This window comes from Salvelinus alpinus, chromosome 9, assembly GCF_045679555.1.
Source record: "Salvelinus alpinus chromosome 9, SLU_Salpinus.1, whole genome shotgun sequence".
NCBI classification, from domain to species: Eukaryota; Metazoa; Chordata; class Actinopteri; order Salmoniformes; family Salmonidae; genus Salvelinus; species Salvelinus alpinus.
Window position 1 is genome coordinate 22,112,883 of NC_092094.1, and position 19,106 is coordinate 22,131,988.

A 19,106-nucleotide genomic window follows, 5' to 3' on the forward strand; every position below is an offset into this window, starting at 1 on the left:
GGTCTTCCAAATGGACAATGACCCCAAGCATACTTCCAAAGTTGTGGAAAAATGGCTTAAGGACAACAAAGTCAAGGTATTAGAGTGGCCATCACAAAGCCCTGACCTCAATCCCATAGCAAATGTGTGGGCAGAACTGAAAAAGCGTGTGCGAGCAAGGAGGCCTACAAACCTGACTCAGTTACACCAGCTCTGTCAGGAGGAATGGGCCAAAATTCACCCAACTTATTGTGGGAAGCTTCTGACCCACTGGGAATGCGATGAAAGAAATAAAAGCTGAACTAAATCATTCTCTCTACTATTATTCTGACATTTCACATTCTTAAAATAAAATGGTGATCCTAACTGACCTAAAAAAGGGAATTTTTACTACGATTGAATGTCAGGAATTGTGAAAAACTGAGTTGAAATGTATTTGGCTAAGGTGTACGTAGACTTCCGACTTCAACTGTATGAGACCATGTGAGTCCTAAATGAGATGAGCAACAACCACTTGATATGGATGGAGGTCCTGAAATTAAAATGATTAACAAGCACAGGAAAATACAACACTGTGATGAAATATTCAGCTGCCATGTATGAGTCAGCCTTATGAAACATGGTGACATGACGACTAAGAGGGGTATGAAGAGGAGGAGGGACGATAACAGTGAGGGAGGAATATTAGGAGACACCAGTATCAGACAGACACAACACTACGGGTAAGATGGTCACACATAATGATGTGATGATGCACACACATTCACACAGACACACACCGGACAATAACTAGAACATTATCAGGAAATGCCTCATGCAATGCATATAAGAACGTGAGAACAGCACGCATACCTAAAAGCTCTACATCAGGGGAATAGGCCAGTGAGTGTGCAGAGGAGTAGACAGATAGGTAGCATGGGTGGAAAGAGGCAAGAGGGGGGGGGGAAGCAGAGACAAAAAGCCCAATATTAGAGTTGGCACTGTCATCGTTATAAGCATGGAAATAGATAAAAGCAGGACTTGCTGTTGTAAACATAAACCTTATATTTTTTGACTACTCAAAAACTCAAAACTTTTTGAATAACACATTTCTGAATTACCCCTCATTGGAAACCCATGACAATGAATTTCACATCCAGTGCACTAGGTGGTGCAATCTCCCAGTTAGGTGATGGTAACTAGCAGCACTATCAACATCCTCTATCTAAAGTCTACAGCCTGTTTTGGACAGTCGCTAATCAGTAGCCATTAGTTTCTAGAAGAAGCCAATCAGATTATGCTACAGGGTGCGGTTAGATGTTACCTTTCCTGGCTTTCTTTTGGAGCTTCATAGTGTCTGAGGACTTCCTCTTTATCTCCTGACGAGACCGTTTGTATTCTGAGGAGGAGAGGGACAATTCATTCTGGAGTTATGACATTTAATGGAGTTATGACTTACATTTGTCACAAAGTTCTTAAGCTTTGACCCCATAATGGCTGGGTTGTTCTGTCCCTCACCTTTGGCGTGGTCTTTGTCCAGCAGGTAAGCTGTCTTCTTCCATTCCTCTATCCTGTCCTGGAGAGGAGTGACTAGGCCTTCCATAAGAGCACTGGGAAGGAGAGGAAAGAAGAGGGAGAGTAAGGACAGGACTTGTATGACTTGTAGCACCATTAGCAATGCACAGAGATGTAGGGAGAGCAATTGGGCAAGGTGGAGTGGAGTACATACTTGGTTAAGTGGCGTAATTTAGTCTCAATGCTGCGGTGTCTCATGCACATCCTGGTCAGAGCTGAACCTATGTCCCTGGTGCCACCTGAAGAGGAAAAAGACTGGTTCTATTAGTATGGGTTTACACAACCACTGGGGGGCGGCATTGCATATTACAACAAGGGACCCTAGTCAGCTCAGCTTTTGCAGTTATTTTCTCCAACCAAAATCTTTGAGGAAAATGTCAAAAGTAATCAATCCAACATCTATAGGCTGCAGCCCATTCATCCTCAACATAATCTTGCATCTACTACCCTGGTGTGGACACCAACTACACCAATGCAATTTAATTGCATTCAGTGATTAAGTCACCCCACCCCACAACCCAGTAAATAACAGCTTGTCTGAGTTGCTGTACTACTTTTCCTCTCTTGTGTAATTAAAATGGGGTTTTAAGCCCAGGCTGGCCCCAAGCTGCAAGCTCCAGCGGCTGCAGGCTCCAGCGGCTGCAGGCTCCAGCGGCTGCAGGCTCCAGCGGCTGCAGGCTCCAGCGGCTGCAGGCTCCAGCGGCTGCAGGCTGCATCCTGGGTTTTTTCTCAGGGTACTGCAGTAATATCTGACCGTATTGATCCTGTTCTAATGCACTGGTCCACAGAGGGATGATCGGGGGATGGTCGAGAGGGTCTCACATCATCACACACACACCCAGGTAGACAGGCAGGCACACACACAAATACACCTGTGCATGAACGCACACACGCATACACACACACACACAAATACACAAACAAACACCAAAACATCAGCCAGACGAGGACTACCTCCGATGAAGTTTGATGTGTGTATGTGCAGGCATATGTTTGTATGAGTCTTGTTAGTGTAGACAGGTGAAGTGATTTACATAACAACCCCTCCCCCCCCCGCCCCCCTTCCTAACTTCTCAGCCCTCTATCCTGAAGGAAAAAGGAGGGAACCCTGTAAGGGGATATCCCTCTATTCTTCCCCAGCCTGCTCTGCCTTTCCTGTTCTCTCTGTGTTTCCTAAACACCATTCTTACAGGGGAGCGAGGAGAGACCGGCTTGAACCTGTCTGTCCATGAGAAAGGATCAACCTACCAGCCCTGGGCCTGCACACAGTTAAACCCTTTTAAAACTACTGTGCCAACCTGAACTGTAATGGCTCCAGCAACAATGGTGGATGTGTAGCCAGGCCAGAGCATTACAGCTCGGCTCAGTTCAGTAGTTCTGAAAAGGCTATTAGAGGTAAAAAAAAAAAGAGAGTACAACTGCTGATATAACTGGGTCAAATCAAACATTCTCTGACTGAGGAATAATGAAGATGGATGCATACAATGAAGAGTAATCTATTCCATTTGTATACCCAGAGACTATACTAAATCCTTACTGAAACAAACTCATCATAAGACAAAGAACGATTCACAACACATTCCCTTAACTATTGGCTTCAGTGCTTCTGGGACTACATGAAAAGCCTTCCACCTCACAGACCTCCATCTCCCAAAGGCATCAGGGGTTTCCAGCCAGATGCTGGATGGCTTTGGGGGATCAATGGATGTATCCACTGACAATCATGTGTGGATGGGATGATATGTGGTGGGAGTTTAGTCGTGTTGTCATTTAGCTTTTTCCTTTCCAGGTGACTGAAAGGGGTAAAGGTGAGAGGTCAGAGGTTAGCCAGCTGAATCTCACCTACTGGGACAAAAGAGGAATTGATATAGGGAACAGGGGCCATGTGAGGCGCTTACAAACACCTATCTGTATTTATCTCTCCTGAAAGAGGTGCTGATTTGTAACATAACTGCCTGTGTATTTGCATTCATCAATATCGCCAATTTTAGTGAAACTATGGATTGGACTCACCTCCCCATTCTGTCTAGTCTCTTTACAACACTTGATGAATTTTATAATTATTTAAAGGATGTTTGGCCTTCAAATCAATGTGAATATGCCAGTATCACACACATACAGTTGAAGTCAAAGTTGACAAACAGAGTCATTAAAACTCGTTTTTCAACCACTCCACAAATTTCTTGTAAACAAACTATAGTTTTGCCAAGTCGGTTAGGACTTGCATGACACAAGTCATTTTTCCAACAATTGTTTACAGACAGATTCTTTCACTGTATCACAATTCCAGTGGGTCAGAACTTTACATACACTAAGTTGACTGTGCCTTTAAACAGCTTATGTCATGGCTTTAGAAGTTTCTGACAGGCTAATTGACATAATTTGAGTCAATGTATCTGTGGATATATTTCAAGGCCTACCTTCAAACTCAATGCTTGACATCATTGGAAAATCAAAAGAAATCAGTCAAGACCTCAGACAAAAAAATTGTAGACCACAAGTCTGGTTCATCCTTGGGAGCAATTTCCAAACGCCTGAAGGTACCATGTTCATCTGTACAAACAATATTACGCAAGTATAAACACCATGGGACCACGCAGCCGTCATACCGCTCAGGAAGGAGACGCGTTCTGTCTCCTAGAGATGAACGTACTTTGGTGCAAAAAGTGCAAATCAATCCCAGAACAACAGCAAAGGACCTTGTGAAGATGCTGGAGGAAACAGGTACAAAAGTATCTATATCCACAGTAAAACGAGTCCTATATCGACATAACATGAAAGGCCGCTCAGCAAGGAAGATCGACATATATCGATCATCAGCTGAAATATCGACATCAGCTGAAAAGGTTTAAGAAACCCTGACAGAGAAAATGCACAAGTTTAAGCATAAACTTGTATACATTTACAGTATTGCACATGTAAATGCACACACAGAGAGACACACACACTCAGGGACACATACACAGGACACACAGACACTTTCTCAGTGTTCCTCTTTCCACAATGTCTTTTCACTACAGGAGGCGTCCACAGCTGCAGATCAGCTCTAAAGAGGGTGATTTGGCAGGAGGAGGAACGAAGGAGGAGGAGGTGGATGGAGGAAGGAAGGAAGGAAGGAAGTAATGGACCTTTTATCTCCATAACAGACCTTCCCAATGTCACTGTCAGCCACACACACACATCCCCCCCCCCCCCCCCAGAAGGGATTAGCTGACAGCTACATCCTGGAGAGGTCCTGTACAGCAGGCTTCCTGCATACTGGAGACCTGGCCGTGAGCGGACACGCTCTACGCTTCACGCCTTGGAGTCCCACAGCCACCAGAATAGCCCACACCACAGGCCTGGCTGGAGCAGACACAGGGATAGCCTCAAACTCTCCCCTCACTAACGCCTGTCTAAAATGGATCCATCCAATGCAACGCACATCGAAGGGAATTGCCATTCTGGATGTGCTCAACACAGACAAAGTGAGAAATAACCATTACGCAAACCAGCTGTGTATAACAAAATGGAAGAAATAACAGCTGCCATCGTAAATAGTCACATCTCAGAGGTGGATGAACGTATAGGCACATACTCACACAGGTAGCTACATAGCTGTATACCACCATAGTAAAAGTGGTTGTGTACAGTATTGTTGAGCAGACCAGGCTCATAGACTGGTGAGTGGTTCCAGACCCAGACCACTGGTCCTGATTATCCCCAGTGATCCTCAGGGGAGGAGAAGCACCACTTTAACAGACTGGCTTTTCGGGGCTGCACTGGCCCCGCCAGGAGCTACAGGACTAGAGCCAGGGGCCTCCATCACTGTCTTCAACATGGTGTGTGTGTCAAATCAAATTTTATTGGTCGCGTACACATATTTTGTAGATGTTATTGCGGGTGTATTGAAATGCTTATGTTCCTAGCTCCAACAGGACAGTAATACATAACAGCACAAAACAATACACGCAAATCCCCAAAATTAACATAAATTACGAAATATAGAAATATTAGAAAGAGCAATGTCAGAGTCTGATGGTATGTATAGAACTTATTGACAGTATATGAATAGAAAAGGTGTGTACAGCAGTAATTATTAGACCCCTTGACTTTTTCCACATTTTGATATGTTACAGCCTTATTCTAAAATGGATTAAATCGTTTTTTTCCCTCATCAATCTACACACAATACCACAATGACAAAGCAAAAGCAGTTTAAACATTTTTGCTCATTTATTAAAAATTAAAAACTGAAATATCACATTTACATGAGTGTTCAGACCCTTTACTCAGTACTTTGTTGAAGCACCTTTGGCAGTGATTACAGCCTCGAGTCTACTTGGGTATGATGCTACAAGCTTGTATTTGGGGAGTTTCTCCCATTCTTCTCTGCAGATCCTCTCAAGCTCTGTCAGGTTGGATAAGGAGCGTTGCTGCACAGCTATTTTCAGGTCTCTCCAGAGATGTTCGATCAGGTTCAAGTCTGGGGTCTGGCTGGGCCACTCACGAACATTCAGAGACTTGTCCCGATGTCTCTTGGCTGTGTGCCTAGGGTCATTATCCTGTTGGAAGGTGAACCTGCGCCCCAGTCTGAGGTCCTGAGCGCTCACCGTAGGGACGGTGCCAGGTTTCCACCTGGGTGCAGCCCGTCAGGAAGTTCAGGATCCAGTTGCAGAGGGAGGTGTTTAGTCCCAGAGTCCTTAGCTTAGTGATGAGCTTTTAGGGCACTATGGTGTTGAACGCTGAGCTGTAGTCAATTAGTAGCATTCTCACATAGGTGTTCCTTTTGTCCAGGTGGGAAAGGGCAGTTTGGAGTGCAAAAGAGATTGCATCATCTGTGGATCTGTTGGTGCGGTATAGAAATTGGAGTGGGTCTAGGGTTTCTGGGATAATGGTGTTGATATGAGCCATGACCAGGCTTTCAAGGCACTTCATGGCTGCAGACGTGAGTGCTACGGGTCAGTAGTCATCTAGGCAGGTTACCTTGGTGCTCTTGGGCACAGGGACTATTATGGTGGTCTGCTTGAAACATGTTGATATTACAGACTCGGTCAGGGACAAGTTGAAAATGTCAGTGAAGACACCTGCCAGTTGGTCAGACCATGCTCAGAGTACATGTCTTGGTAATCCGTCTGGCCCTGTGGCCTTGTGAATGTTGATCTGTTTAAAGCTCTTACTCGCATCGGCTACGGAGAGCGTGATCACACAGTCGTCCGGAACAACTGATGCTCTCATGCATTCTTCAGTGTTGCTTGCCTCGACGCAAGCATAGCATCTATTTAGCTCATCTGGTAGGCTCGTGTCACTGGGCAGCTCGCGGCTTTGCTTCCCTTTGTAGTCCATAATAGTTTGCAAGCCCTGCCACATCCGACTAGTGTCGGGGCCGGTGTAGTACGATTCAATCTTAGTCCTGTATTGACACATTGCCTGTTTGATGGTTCGTCGGAGGGCATAGCGGTATTTCTTATAAGCGTCAGAGTCCCGCTCCTTGAAAGCGGCAGCTCCACCCTTGAGCTCAGTGGAGGTGTTGCCTGTAATCCATGGCTTCTGGTTGGGGTATGTACGGTTACTGTGGGGACGACGTCATGGATGCACTTATTGATGAAGCCAGTGACTGATGTGGTGTACCCCTCAATGCCATCGGAAGAATCACATAACATATTCCAGTCTGTGTTAGCAAAACAGTCCTATAGCTTAGCATCTGCGTCATCTGACCACTTTCTTATTGAGCGAGTCACTGGTACTTCCTGCTTTAGTTTTTGCTTGTAAGCAGGAATCAGGAGGATACAGTTATGATCAGATTTGCCAAATGGAGGGCTTTGTACGTGTCTCTGTGTGTGGAGTAAAGGTGGTCTAGAGTTTTTTCCCCTCTTGTTGCACATGTAACATGCTTGTAGAAATGAGGTAAAACAGATTGAAGTTTCCCTGCATTAAAGTCCCCGGCCACTAGGAGCGCCTCCTCTGGATGAGCATTTTCTTGTTTGCTTATGGCCTTATACAGCTCGTTGAGTACCGTCTTAGTGCCAGCATCGGTTTGTGGTGGTAAATAGACAGCTACGAAAAACATAAATAGTGTGGTCTACAGCTTATCATGAGATACTCTACTTTAGGCAAGAAAACCTTGAGACTTCCTTAATATTACATTTCGTGCACCAGCTGTTATTGACAAATAGACACAGACCGCCACTCCTTGTCTTAACGGAGGAAGCTGTTCTATCTTGCCGATGGACAGAAAACCCAGCCTGCTGTATGTTATCCATGTCATCGTTCAGCCATGACTCAGTGAAACATATGATATAACAGTTTTTAATGTCCCGTTGGTAGGATAGTCTTGATCGGAGCTCATCCATTTTGTTATCCAATAATTGCATGTTGGCTAATAGGACTGAAAAGGCAGATTACTCACTCGCTGTCAGATCCTTACAAGGCACCCCGACCTACGTCCCCGATATCTCTGTCTCTTCTTAATGCGAATGACAGGGATTTGGGCCTTGTCTGAAGTAAATCCTTCGCGTCCGACTAGTTAAAGTGAAAGTATTTGTCCAGTACGAGGTGAGTAATCACTGTCCTGATATTCAGAAGCTCTTTTCGGTCATAAGAGGCGGTGGCAGAAACAATATGTACAAAATAAGTTACAAATAACACGAAAAAACACACACAATAGCACAATTGTTTGGGAGGTTCAGTAAAACGGCAGCCATCTCCTCCGGCGCCATTCTTTTATGCACTTTCAACTGTGGGACCTTATCTAGACAGGTGTGAGCCATTCCAAATCATGTCCAATTAATTGAATTTACCACAGTGGCGAATTTGCCAATCTTGGTGTTCTCTGGCAAATGCCAAACGTCCTGCACGGTGTTGGGCTGTAAGCACAACCCCCACCTGTGGACGTCGGGCCCTCATACCACCCTCATGGAGTCTGCTTCTGACCGTTTGAGCAGACACATGGACATTTGTGGCCTGCTGGAAGTCATTTTGCAGGGCTCTGGCAGTGCTCCTCCTTGCACAAAAGGCGGAGGTAGCGATCCTGCTGCTGGGTTGTTGCCCTCCTACGGCCTCCTCCACGTCTCCTGATGTACTGGCCTGTCTCCTGGTAGCGCCTCCATGCTCTGGACACTACGCTGACAGACACAGCAAACCTTCTTACCACAGCTCGCATTGATGTGCCATCCTGGATGAGCTGCACTACCTGAGCCACTTGTGTGGGTTGTAGACTCCGTCTCATGCTATCACTAGAATGAAAGCACCGCCAGCATTCAAAAGTGACCAAAACATCAGCCAGGAAGCATAGGAACTGAGAAGTGGTCTGTGGTCACCACCTGCAGAACCACTCCTTTATTGGGGGTGTCTTGCTAATTGCCTATAATTTCCACCTTTTGTCTATTCCATTTGCACAACAGCATGTGAAATTTATTGTCAATCAGTGTTGCTTCCTAAGTGGATAGTTTGATTTCACAGAAGTGTGATTGACTTGGAGTTACATTGTGTTGTTTAAGTGTTCCCTTAATTTTTTTGAGCAGTGTATATACACAGTTGAAGTCGGAAATTTACATACACCTTAGCCAAATACATTTAAACTCAGTTTTTCACAATTCCTACATTTTAATCCTAGTAAAAAGTCCCTGTCTAGGTCAGTTAGGATCACCACTTTATTTTAAGAATGTGAAATGTCAGAATAATAGTAGAGAGAATGATTTATTTCAGCTATTATTTCTTTCATCACATTCCCAGTGGGTCAGAAGTGTACATACACTCAATTAGTAGTTGGTAGCATTGCCTTTAAATTGCTTAACTTGGGTCAAACGTTTCGGGTAGACTTCCACAAGCTTCCCACAATAAGTTGGGTGAATTTTGGCCCATTCCTCCTGACAGAGCTGGTGTAACTGAGTCAGGTAGGCCTCCTTGCTCACACACACTTTTTCAGTTCTGGCCACACATTTTCTATAGGATTGAGGTCAGGGCTTTGTGATGGCCACTCCAATACCTTGACTTTGTTGTCCATAAGCCATTTTGCTACAACTTTGGAAGTATGCTTGGGGTCATTGTCCATTTGGAAGACCCATTTGCGACCAAGCTTTAACTTCCTGACTGATGTCTTGAGATGTTGCTTCAATATATCCACATCATTTTCCTACCTCATGATGCCATCTATTTTGTGAAGTGCACCAGTCCCTCCTGCAGCAAAGCACCCCCACAACATGACTGTCACGCCCTGACTTTAGTTATATTTGTTTTCTTTATTTTTTGGTTAGGTCAAGGTGTGACAAGGGTGGTTTGTTTAGTTTTTGTATTGTCTAGGGTTTTTGTATTGTCTATGGTTTTGGTTTATCTTTGGGGATTTTGTATGGTCTAGGGGTATGTAGGTTTATGGTGGCCTGAATTGATTCCCAATCAGAGACAGCTGTTTCTCGTTGTCTCTGATTGGGGAGCCTATTTAGGTTGCCATTTTTCCATGTTGGTTTTGTGGGTAGTTTTAGGTTTTTAGGTTTAGGTTGCTGCACCTTACAGGACTGTTTAGTTTTTGTTTCACTCTCTTTGTTATTTTCTTTAGTGTTTCTTTTCGAATAAAAATAACATGAACACTTGCCACGCTGCGCTTTGGTCCGATGACTACTCTTCACCCTTAGACGATCGTTACAATGACGCTGCCACCCCCGGTGCTTCACGGTTGGGATGGTGTTCTTCGGCTTGCAAGCCTCCCCCTTTTTCCCTCCTAACATAACGATGGTCATTATAGCCAAACAGTTCTATTTTTGTTATCAGACCAGAGGACATTTCTCCAAAAAGTATGCTCTGTGTCCCCATGTGCAGTTGCAAACCGTAGTCTGGCTTTTTATGGCAGTTTTGGAGCAGTGGCTTCTTCCTTGCTGAGCGGCCTCATGGGTTATGTCGATATAGGACTCGTTTTATTGTGGATATAGATACTTTGTACCGGTTTCCTCCAGCATCTTCACAAGGTCCTTTGCTGTTGTTCTGGGATTGATTTGCACTTTTCACACCAAAATACATTAATTTCTAGGAGACAGAATGCATCTCCTTCCTGAGCGGTATGACGGCTGCATGGTCCCATGGTGTTTATACTTGCATACTATTGTTTGTACAGATGAATGTGGTACCTTCAGGCATTTGGAAATTGCTCCCAAGGATGAACCAGACATGTGGAGGTCTTGGCTGATTTCTTTTGATTTTCCCATGATGTCAAGCAAAGAGGCACTGAGTTTGAAGGTAGGCCTTGAAATACATCCACAGGTACACCTCCAATTGACTCAAATTATGTCAATTAGCCAATCAGAAGCTTCTAAAGCCATGACATAATTTTCTGGAATTTTCCAAGCTGTTTAAAGGCACAGTCAACTTAGTGTATGTAAAGTTTTGACCCACTGGAATTGTGATACAGTGAATTATAAGTGAAATAATCTGTCTGTAAACAATTGTTGGAAAAATGACTTAGGACATCTACTTTGTGCATGACACAACAGACTTGACAAAACTATAGTTTGTTCTCAAGAAATTTGTGGAGTGGTTGAAAAATGAGTTTCAATGACTCCAACCTAAGTGTATGTAAACTTCCAACTTCAACTGTATATATATATACAACCACAGGGCTGTAACCCAAACAAAGAGTGAGGTGTAAACCTCTAATAAATACACAGGACGAGACCCGTAATAACAATACACGGGACGAGACCCGTAATAACAATACACGGGACGAGACCCGTAATAACAATACACGGGACGAGACCCGTAATAACAATACACGGGACGAGACCAGTAATAACAAGTGCACACTAACACGTTAACATGCAAGCCGATACAACAGAGCACAGGTACTCACAAGAACAACGGACATGGAACAATAATCAACAAGGACAATCGGGAACAGAGGGCACATATATACACATACTAATCAGGGGTGAGTAATGAGACAAGACAGTCCGGGGTTGGTGGTAATGATCCAGTTCAGTGACGCCTAGAAGGCCAGTGACGTAGACCTCCGGAGCTGGTGAAGAGAATGAGAAGCAGTACCGGGGCAATCTGTGACAGTCTCTAAGGTGCAGGCTCCATGGCAGGGTACTGGGCGGAGGCTGCCAGTGGTGACTATTTAACAGGCTGATGGCCTGGAGATAGCTGTTTTTCAATCTCTCGGTCTCAGCTTTGATGCACCTGTACTGTCTCCACCTTAGATGGTAGCATGGGGTGAACAGGTCGTGGCTTGGGTGGCTGAGATTCTTGATGATCTTCCTGGCCTTCCTGTGATACCGGGTGCTGTAGATGTCCTGGAGGGCAGGTAGTATGCCCCCGGTTATGCGTTGGGCTGAGTGCACCAACCTCTGGAGAGCCCTGCGGTTGCGGATGGCCCAGTTGCCGCTAGCTAAAACCACTTAAGTGTTTTTCAGTGTGCTGACTGATATGTTCTTCCTGTGTCAAACATCAATATGTTTATAGAGGCTGTTCAGCGGTAGCTAAAGAACAGAACTTTCTTATTGTTATGCTCCCAGGAATGTCCGCCCCTTGAAGCAAGCACCAGTTAGCCTGGAGCTAGCCTCGTGCTAGGCCCATCTCCCGGCTAGCTGAAGAGGTCCATCAGCCACTTCTTGGGCGACAATACCTATTTTGCCAATTGGCCTGGACCCCTTTAACTGCCGACACGGAGCCCCGCAGATCCATCACGACTGGTCTGCCGACATAATCTGCCCGAGGGGGTTTCAACAGGCTCCTCTGTCGCGACGTCCCCTGAAGGCCCATCTGCTAGCCGCGGCCCGCTACCTGTCTAGAGCATATCGGACAGTTTTTTTTTCTCTCTACCACATCTCCGGATTCCTACCGCAAGCTCTGAACCTTTACACCGGATCATCGCAGCTAGCTAGCTGCTTTCCGAGTGGCTACTCCTGGCTAACATCTCTGTCCCGAAGGCAAGCACCAGTTAGCCTGGAGCTAGCCCCGAGCTAGGCTCAACTCCCAGCTAGCTGAAGAGGTCCATCAGCCAATTTCTTGGGCTACAATACCTGTTTTGCCAATTGGCCTGGACCCTTTTACTGCCTACACGGAGCCCCGCCGATCCATCACAACTGGTCTGCCGACGTAACTGTCCAAGGGGGTTTGACTCTTCCATTGCGACGTCCCCCTAAGGCCCTTCTGCTAGACCCGGCCCACTAGCTGTCTGAATCGCCGTGTCTCCAGCTCGCCTAGCTACTCACTGAACCGTATGATCACTCGGCTATGCATGCCTCTCCCTAATGTCATTATGCCTTGTCCATGGCTGTTCTGGTTGGTGACTGTCTTATTTCACTGTAGAGCCTCCCGCCCTGATCAATAGGACTTAGCTAGCCCTTTTGTTCTACCTCCCACACATGCGGTGATCTCACCTGGTTTAAATGGTGTCTCTAGAGACAAAACCTCTCTTATCGTCATTCAATGCCTAGGTTTACCTCTACTGTATTCACATCCTACCATACCCTTGTCTGTACATTATGCCTTAAATCTATTCTTCCGCGCCCAGAAACCTGCTCCTTTTACTCTCTGTTCCGAACGCATTAGACGACCAGTTCTTATAGCCTTTAGCCATACCCTTATCCTATTCCTCCTCTGTTCCTCTGGTGATGTAGAGGTTAACCCAGGCCCTGCAGCACCTAGCTCCACTTCCATTCCCCAGGAACTCTCATTTGTTGACTTCTGTAACCGTAAAAGCCTTGGTTTCATGCATGTTAACATTAGAAGCCTCCTCCCTAAGTTTGTTTATTCACTGCTTTAGCACACTCTGCCAACCCAGATGTCCTAGCCGTGACTGAATCCTGGCTTAGGAAGGCCACCAAAAATCCAGAAATTTCCATCCCTAAGTATAAAATGTTCCGACAAGTTGCAATCTACTGCAGAGATAGCCTGCAGAGTTCTTTCATACTATCCAGGTCTGTGCCCAAACAAGTCGAGCTTCTACTTTTAAAAATTCACCTTTCCAGAAACAAGTCTCTCACCGTTGTTACAGACCACCTTCAGCCCCCAGCTGTGCCCTGGACACCATATGTGAATTGATTGCCCCCCATCTATCTTCAGAGCTCGTACTATTAGGTGACCTAAACTGAGACATGCTTAACACCCCGGCCGTCCTACAATCTAAGCTAGATGCCCTCAATCTCACACAAATTATCAAGGAACCTACCAGGTACAACCCTAAATCCGTAACCATGGGCACCCTCTTAGATATCATCCTGACCAACTTGCCCTTTAAATACACCTCTGCTGTCTTCAACCAGGATCTCAGCGATCATTGCGTCATTGCCTGCTTGCGTAATGGGTCCGCGGTCAAACGACCACCCCTCATCACTGTCAAACGCTCCCTAAAACACTTCAGCAAGCAGACCTTTCTAATCGACCTGGCCCAGGTATCCTGGAAGGATATTGACCTCATCCCGTCAGTAGAGAAGGCCTGGTTGCTCTTTAAAAGTGCTTTCCTCTCCATCTTAAATAAGCATGCCCAATTCAAAAAATGTTGAACTAAGAACAGATATAGCCCTTAGTTCACACCAGACTTGACTGCCCTTGACCAGCACAAAAACATCCTGTGGTGTTCTGCATTAGCATCAGATAGCCCCCGCGATATGCAACTTTTCAGGGAAGTCAGGAACCAATATACTCAGTCAGTTAGGAAAGCTAAGGCTAGCTTTTTCAAACAGAAATGTGCATCCTGTAGCACTAATTCCAAAAAGTTTGGGGACACTAAAGTCCATGGAGAATAAGAGCACCCACCTCCCAGCTGCCCACTGCACTGAGGATAGGAAACTGTCACCACCGATAAATATACGATCATTTCAATAAACATTTTTCTAAGGCTGGCCATGCTTTACACCTAGCTACCCCTACCCCGGCCAACATCTCAGCACCCCCTGTAGCAAGCCTCCCCAGCTTCTCCTTCACCCAAATCCAGACAGCTCATGTTCTGAAAGAGCTAAAAAAATCTGGATCCCTACAAATGATCTGGGCTAGACAATCTGGACCATCTCTTTCTAAAATTACCCGCCGAAATTGTTGCAACCCCTATTACTAGCCTGTTCAACCTCTCTTTTGTATCGTCTGAGATACCTTCTCCACTATGCAATCTGGTTTCCAAGCTGGTCATGGGTGCACCTCAGCCACGCTTAAGGTCCTAAACGATATCATAACCGCCATTGATAAAAGACAGTACTGTGCAGCCGTCTTCATCGACCTGGCCAAGGCTTTCAGCTCTGTCAATCACCGCACTCTTATAGGCAGACTCAATAGCCTTGGTTTCTCAAATGACTGCCTCGTCTGGTTCACCAACTACTTTGCAGACAGAGTTCAGTGTGTCAAATCGCAAGGCCTGTTGTCCAGACCTCTGGCAGTCTATGGGGGTGCCACAGGGTTCAATTCTCGGGCCGACTCTTTTCTCTGTATATATCAATGATGTCGCTCTTGCTGCTGATAATTCTCTGATCCACCAAATCACTGAAGCTGGAGTCTTATATCTCCCTTTCTAACTTTAAGCATCAGCTGTCAGAGCAGCTTACCGATCACTGTACACAGCCAATCTGTAAATAACACACCCAACTACCTCACCCCAATATTATTACTGACCCTCTTGCTCTTTTGCACCCCAGTATCTCTACTTGCACATCATCACTTGCACATCCATCACTCCAGTGTTAATGCTAAATTGTAATTATTTCGCCTCTATGGCCTATTTATTACCTACCTCCCTACTCTTCTACATTTGCACACACTGTACATAGATTTTTTTCTATTGTGTTATTGACTGTACCTTTGTTTATGTGTAACTCTGTTGTTTGATTTTTGTCACACTGCTTTGCTTTATCTTGGCCAGGTCGCAGTTGTAAATGAGAACTTTTTCTCAACTGGCCTACCTGGTTAAATAAAGGTGAAGAAAAAAAAAAGAAAAAAAAAGTAAGAAATAGGAATCTTATCCAGCTAGTTAGCTATGGAAATATCTTAGTGCTAAAGATAACAGTTTCTTCCAGCACAAACTCCAAAGGATTACGTTGTTACACCTCACGTTGGCACCTTTGCCAAGCAGTGACCGCTGACGATAATCAGACTGATTTGAACACAAGCTCTTCCCTTTACCCACTCTCACCCCTTTTTTAAGAGGTTCAGAGAGCAAGCTGGCAGAGACACAGAAGAGGCCATTGAATAGATGAAAGAAGAGGGGGATGGGGAGAAGGAGAAGATAAAAGAGGCAATAGACTGAGGATGGGCTGACGAGTGATGGGATAAGGGGACAACGGAACTGGTCCACTGCAGGTGCAGCCATGGATGCCAGGTTTCTCAATGTATGTGTGTGTGTGCACGTGCGTCTATCTATCCGTCTGTCTGCCTGCCAGCCTGTCTGTCTGTGTGAGACTCAGGCCACCTTATGGCACAGGTTATGGCACAATACAGACAATACAGACAATTAACAGACAATACAGTTTCACAACCAGATTCCACAACCTCCAGTGTGGTGTGGACTATGCAGTCAATACCACCCTCTGGACTGTATTAGGATGATGGACAGGAGGAGGAGGAGGAGGAGGAGGAGGAGGTAGAGATATTTACTGCTGAAGGAGCTTCCTGCCTTGGGACATAAGTGTTGCTAAAAATAATCCTGTCTGTGTCTGTCTCTCTTTTCTCCAGATGTGCTTTTCATCAGGGAGCTACGCAGGAGAAAAACACCACGTTTTACGAGACAGAGGAAGATAGAGAAGGAAAGAAAAAGAAAGAAAATAACAGAGTGAAAAAGAGACAAGAGAGAAAGAGACAGAAAGAGAGAGGGAGACAGAGGAGATGTATAGGCCTACTCCCCAGACTGTTTTTCCAGAGCACGGAGCGTTGCCATAGAGCTGACCGTCAGGGACACCCTGACCTATGGGAGTGATGCTGGAGGGACCCACCACAGTCTACAGTCACTGGATCACAATCAGATGCGATCCACCACAGTGTGTATAATATTATAGACTCTCATTGTTTTCCATAATGTTTCTGAGAAACTGATGTCTGTCTTATGTATCGTTCTAGTTGACCATTAAAAGGTTCCTCACTCTAGTCTCGAACAACAAGTAGCCTTCCAGTCCCACTCTCTGTGCTCCATCCATGTGCCCCTCCTCCACTGTCTTGTTTTCAAGGTCCATTTCACTGTGAGCAGATTGGGTAATACTGTAGATTTCACCCATGAAGATATTTCTGCCTCCACCTCTTAAAATGATTATTTGGGATTTTGGCAATGAAGCCCTTTATCTACTTCCCCAGAGTCAGATTAACTCGTGGAAAACTACCTCTAACTTCCTTCATACTGGATGCAGAGACATAGAAATGGTATCCACAAGTCCATCTGACTCTGGGGAAGTAGATACATTGTTCTTGTCAAAATCCCAAAGTATCCCTTTAAGGGATCCCAATGGGATCTCCAAAGAGTCCTGCTAAACCGGTTGAGAAACACGCTCTTAACTCCATGATCCAAGCCGTATCTTTATTCCTTCACTCACTCCCTTCCCTCATTGCCTTAGTTTGCATTCTTTTCTGTCCCTCTCTCTCTCCCTTTTGTTTTCCCTCTCCTGCTATCCCTTGCTCCCCTCCACCCGGTCCTTACAAGATAAAGCTGAACACAGTGTTCTCCTCAACTCGCATGTTTGTCTTCTTTGCTCGGTATTCGCCTGCAGAGTGTTCCTTACACAGAGCCAAGATAGACTTTTTTTCTTCTCCTTCTATAGTATTATTCTCCCCTTCCCTCCGTTCCTCCCGTTCTCTGTAGTAATAATAATAATTGGAATCGTTCATTTCGGGGTTTAGGAGGCGACCGCAGGTTAGCACAGGCCTCTGAAAGCACATGGGAACTCAGAGCCACCATGACAGACCGGCAGGCGGACACAGACGGACGGACAGACCGCTATAACGATGGTGTTCATTCAAGACTCAAGAGCAATACAATATAATCAGTAGGAATAGCATGCCATGGTGAAGAGCATCACGCAACAACCATGTATTCAACAACAAATACCCTGCACACAATGTCCACATCTAAATAATCCGGTCCCATACATATTCGAGTCTACACATGTATCATATAAAATAGCCTAAACACAACACAGATTGTATCTAGGCTATATACAGTACATTCCTAGCCTGGTCCCAGATCTGTTTGTGCTGTCTGGCCAACAATGACCATAGGAGTTGACAAGACAGCACGAACAGATCTGGAACCAGGCTAGTACACACTCCTACATCCACATCCTACATCTCCCCAAATAAAACTAGACTCATATCCCCATATCACAAGGGCCCACTGTTTTTTTTAACAATAGCTCCACTGCTATGATGGTAAAGCTGACAGTAATCTTCAGGTTGTCCAGATGACGGGCAAGGATATCTGTGCCATCTGCCAACCCAGAGAAGCACAGCAGCCAAGCAGGATTACTGCCTCACTGACACACTGATCTACTAGGAGAGAGAGAATGAGAGAGAGAAAGAGAGAACGAGAGAGAGAAAGAGAGAACGAGAGAGAGAAAGAGAGAAGGGAGGGAGCATATGCTGATCTGCGCATATTGATTGACTAGACAATTGTGTATGTGAATTAATCTGAAAAGAGTATCTGTGAGTGTGTGTGTTAGATCTAGCACACAGTACACTTAGCTTTAGTACTGTGTATATGAACACGCACATCCCATGACAGTGATCAGCAGACTGTAGTGTGTATGTTAAAGCTATGGGATCTGCTTCTGTTAATCTGAAGAGAGGAAACCCACTCTGTTATGTGTGTTGGAGCTATAAGAGGATTAACTGTACGCCCCTCCCTCCCTCCAGAGAGCTTTGGAAATTCCAACCCATCCACCCCCATTCACTGTCTGTCACTAACTTCCCCATTCTCCCTCACTCACCCATATATGGAGAACTCACCTTCTCTCATCCAAATATGGGGGAATTGGGGACCTATAGTAACTCACTTTCTCCCAAATGTGAATGCCTCGCTCACCTTGATCAAAATATGGAGGACTAACTCACCCACTCTAAAATCCAGGCTAACTTTACTTACCCATACTAACCCCTGTACACAGAGGTATATCCTATCAACTCATCAGGCAGTAAGTCAGATCATTCTGAAACCTGGATGAAGAAACATTGTCCAACACACACTTCAACATCCTTGTCTGAAGTCCTAACCAACCCATCCAAAACTAAACCCCTTCACTGAAGACACACACACACAGTAGGACCTCAAGCATAAACTGAGTCAAACAGCAAAAAGAGTGAGGAAACATCTTACATTAACAGCCTTCTTTAATACATTCAGAAAATAGACTTTGTGGTTATGAAGGACCTTATTGAAGGCAGATGCTAGGCTGAGTTAGCTCAGCCCACTGATGACATGGACTTGGACACAGAAACATCAGGCTTACACACCACTGGCAGACACATGGCAACGTGCTTGGCGTTCGACCACCCCATCTGCTTCACAAACACAGACAGTGGCGTCATCAACGTGCACAAAGATTCAAAACATGGCACCCGGCTGGGAGCCCAGACTTGAACCCAGACCAAGCTGGAGAAAGAAGAGAGAAAGACAGAGAGATAGATGGAGAGAAAGG

The 19,106-nt window shown here is 45.3% G+C and overlaps 1 protein-coding gene across 3 annotated transcripts in view; it reads right to left on the bottom strand.

Moving 5' to 3' along the window:
* The window catches only part of LOC139583971 (protein MTSS 2-like), a 48,342-nt gene that overhangs the window by 10,548 nt on the left and 18,688 nt on the right, over positions 1 to 19,106 (bottom strand). For all 3 annotated transcript variants that reach the window (XM_071415457.1, XM_071415456.1, XM_071415455.1), the window contains exons 4-6: positions 1,688 to 1,772; positions 1,477 to 1,568; positions 1,283 to 1,357 (exon numbers count right to left, since the gene is read on the bottom strand). In XM_071415457.1, the coding sequence (XP_071271558.1) occupies positions 1,283 to 1,357; positions 1,477 to 1,568; positions 1,688 to 1,772 (252 nt within the window). The remainder of the gene's footprint in view (positions 1 to 1,282; positions 1,358 to 1,476; positions 1,569 to 1,687; positions 1,773 to 19,106) is intronic.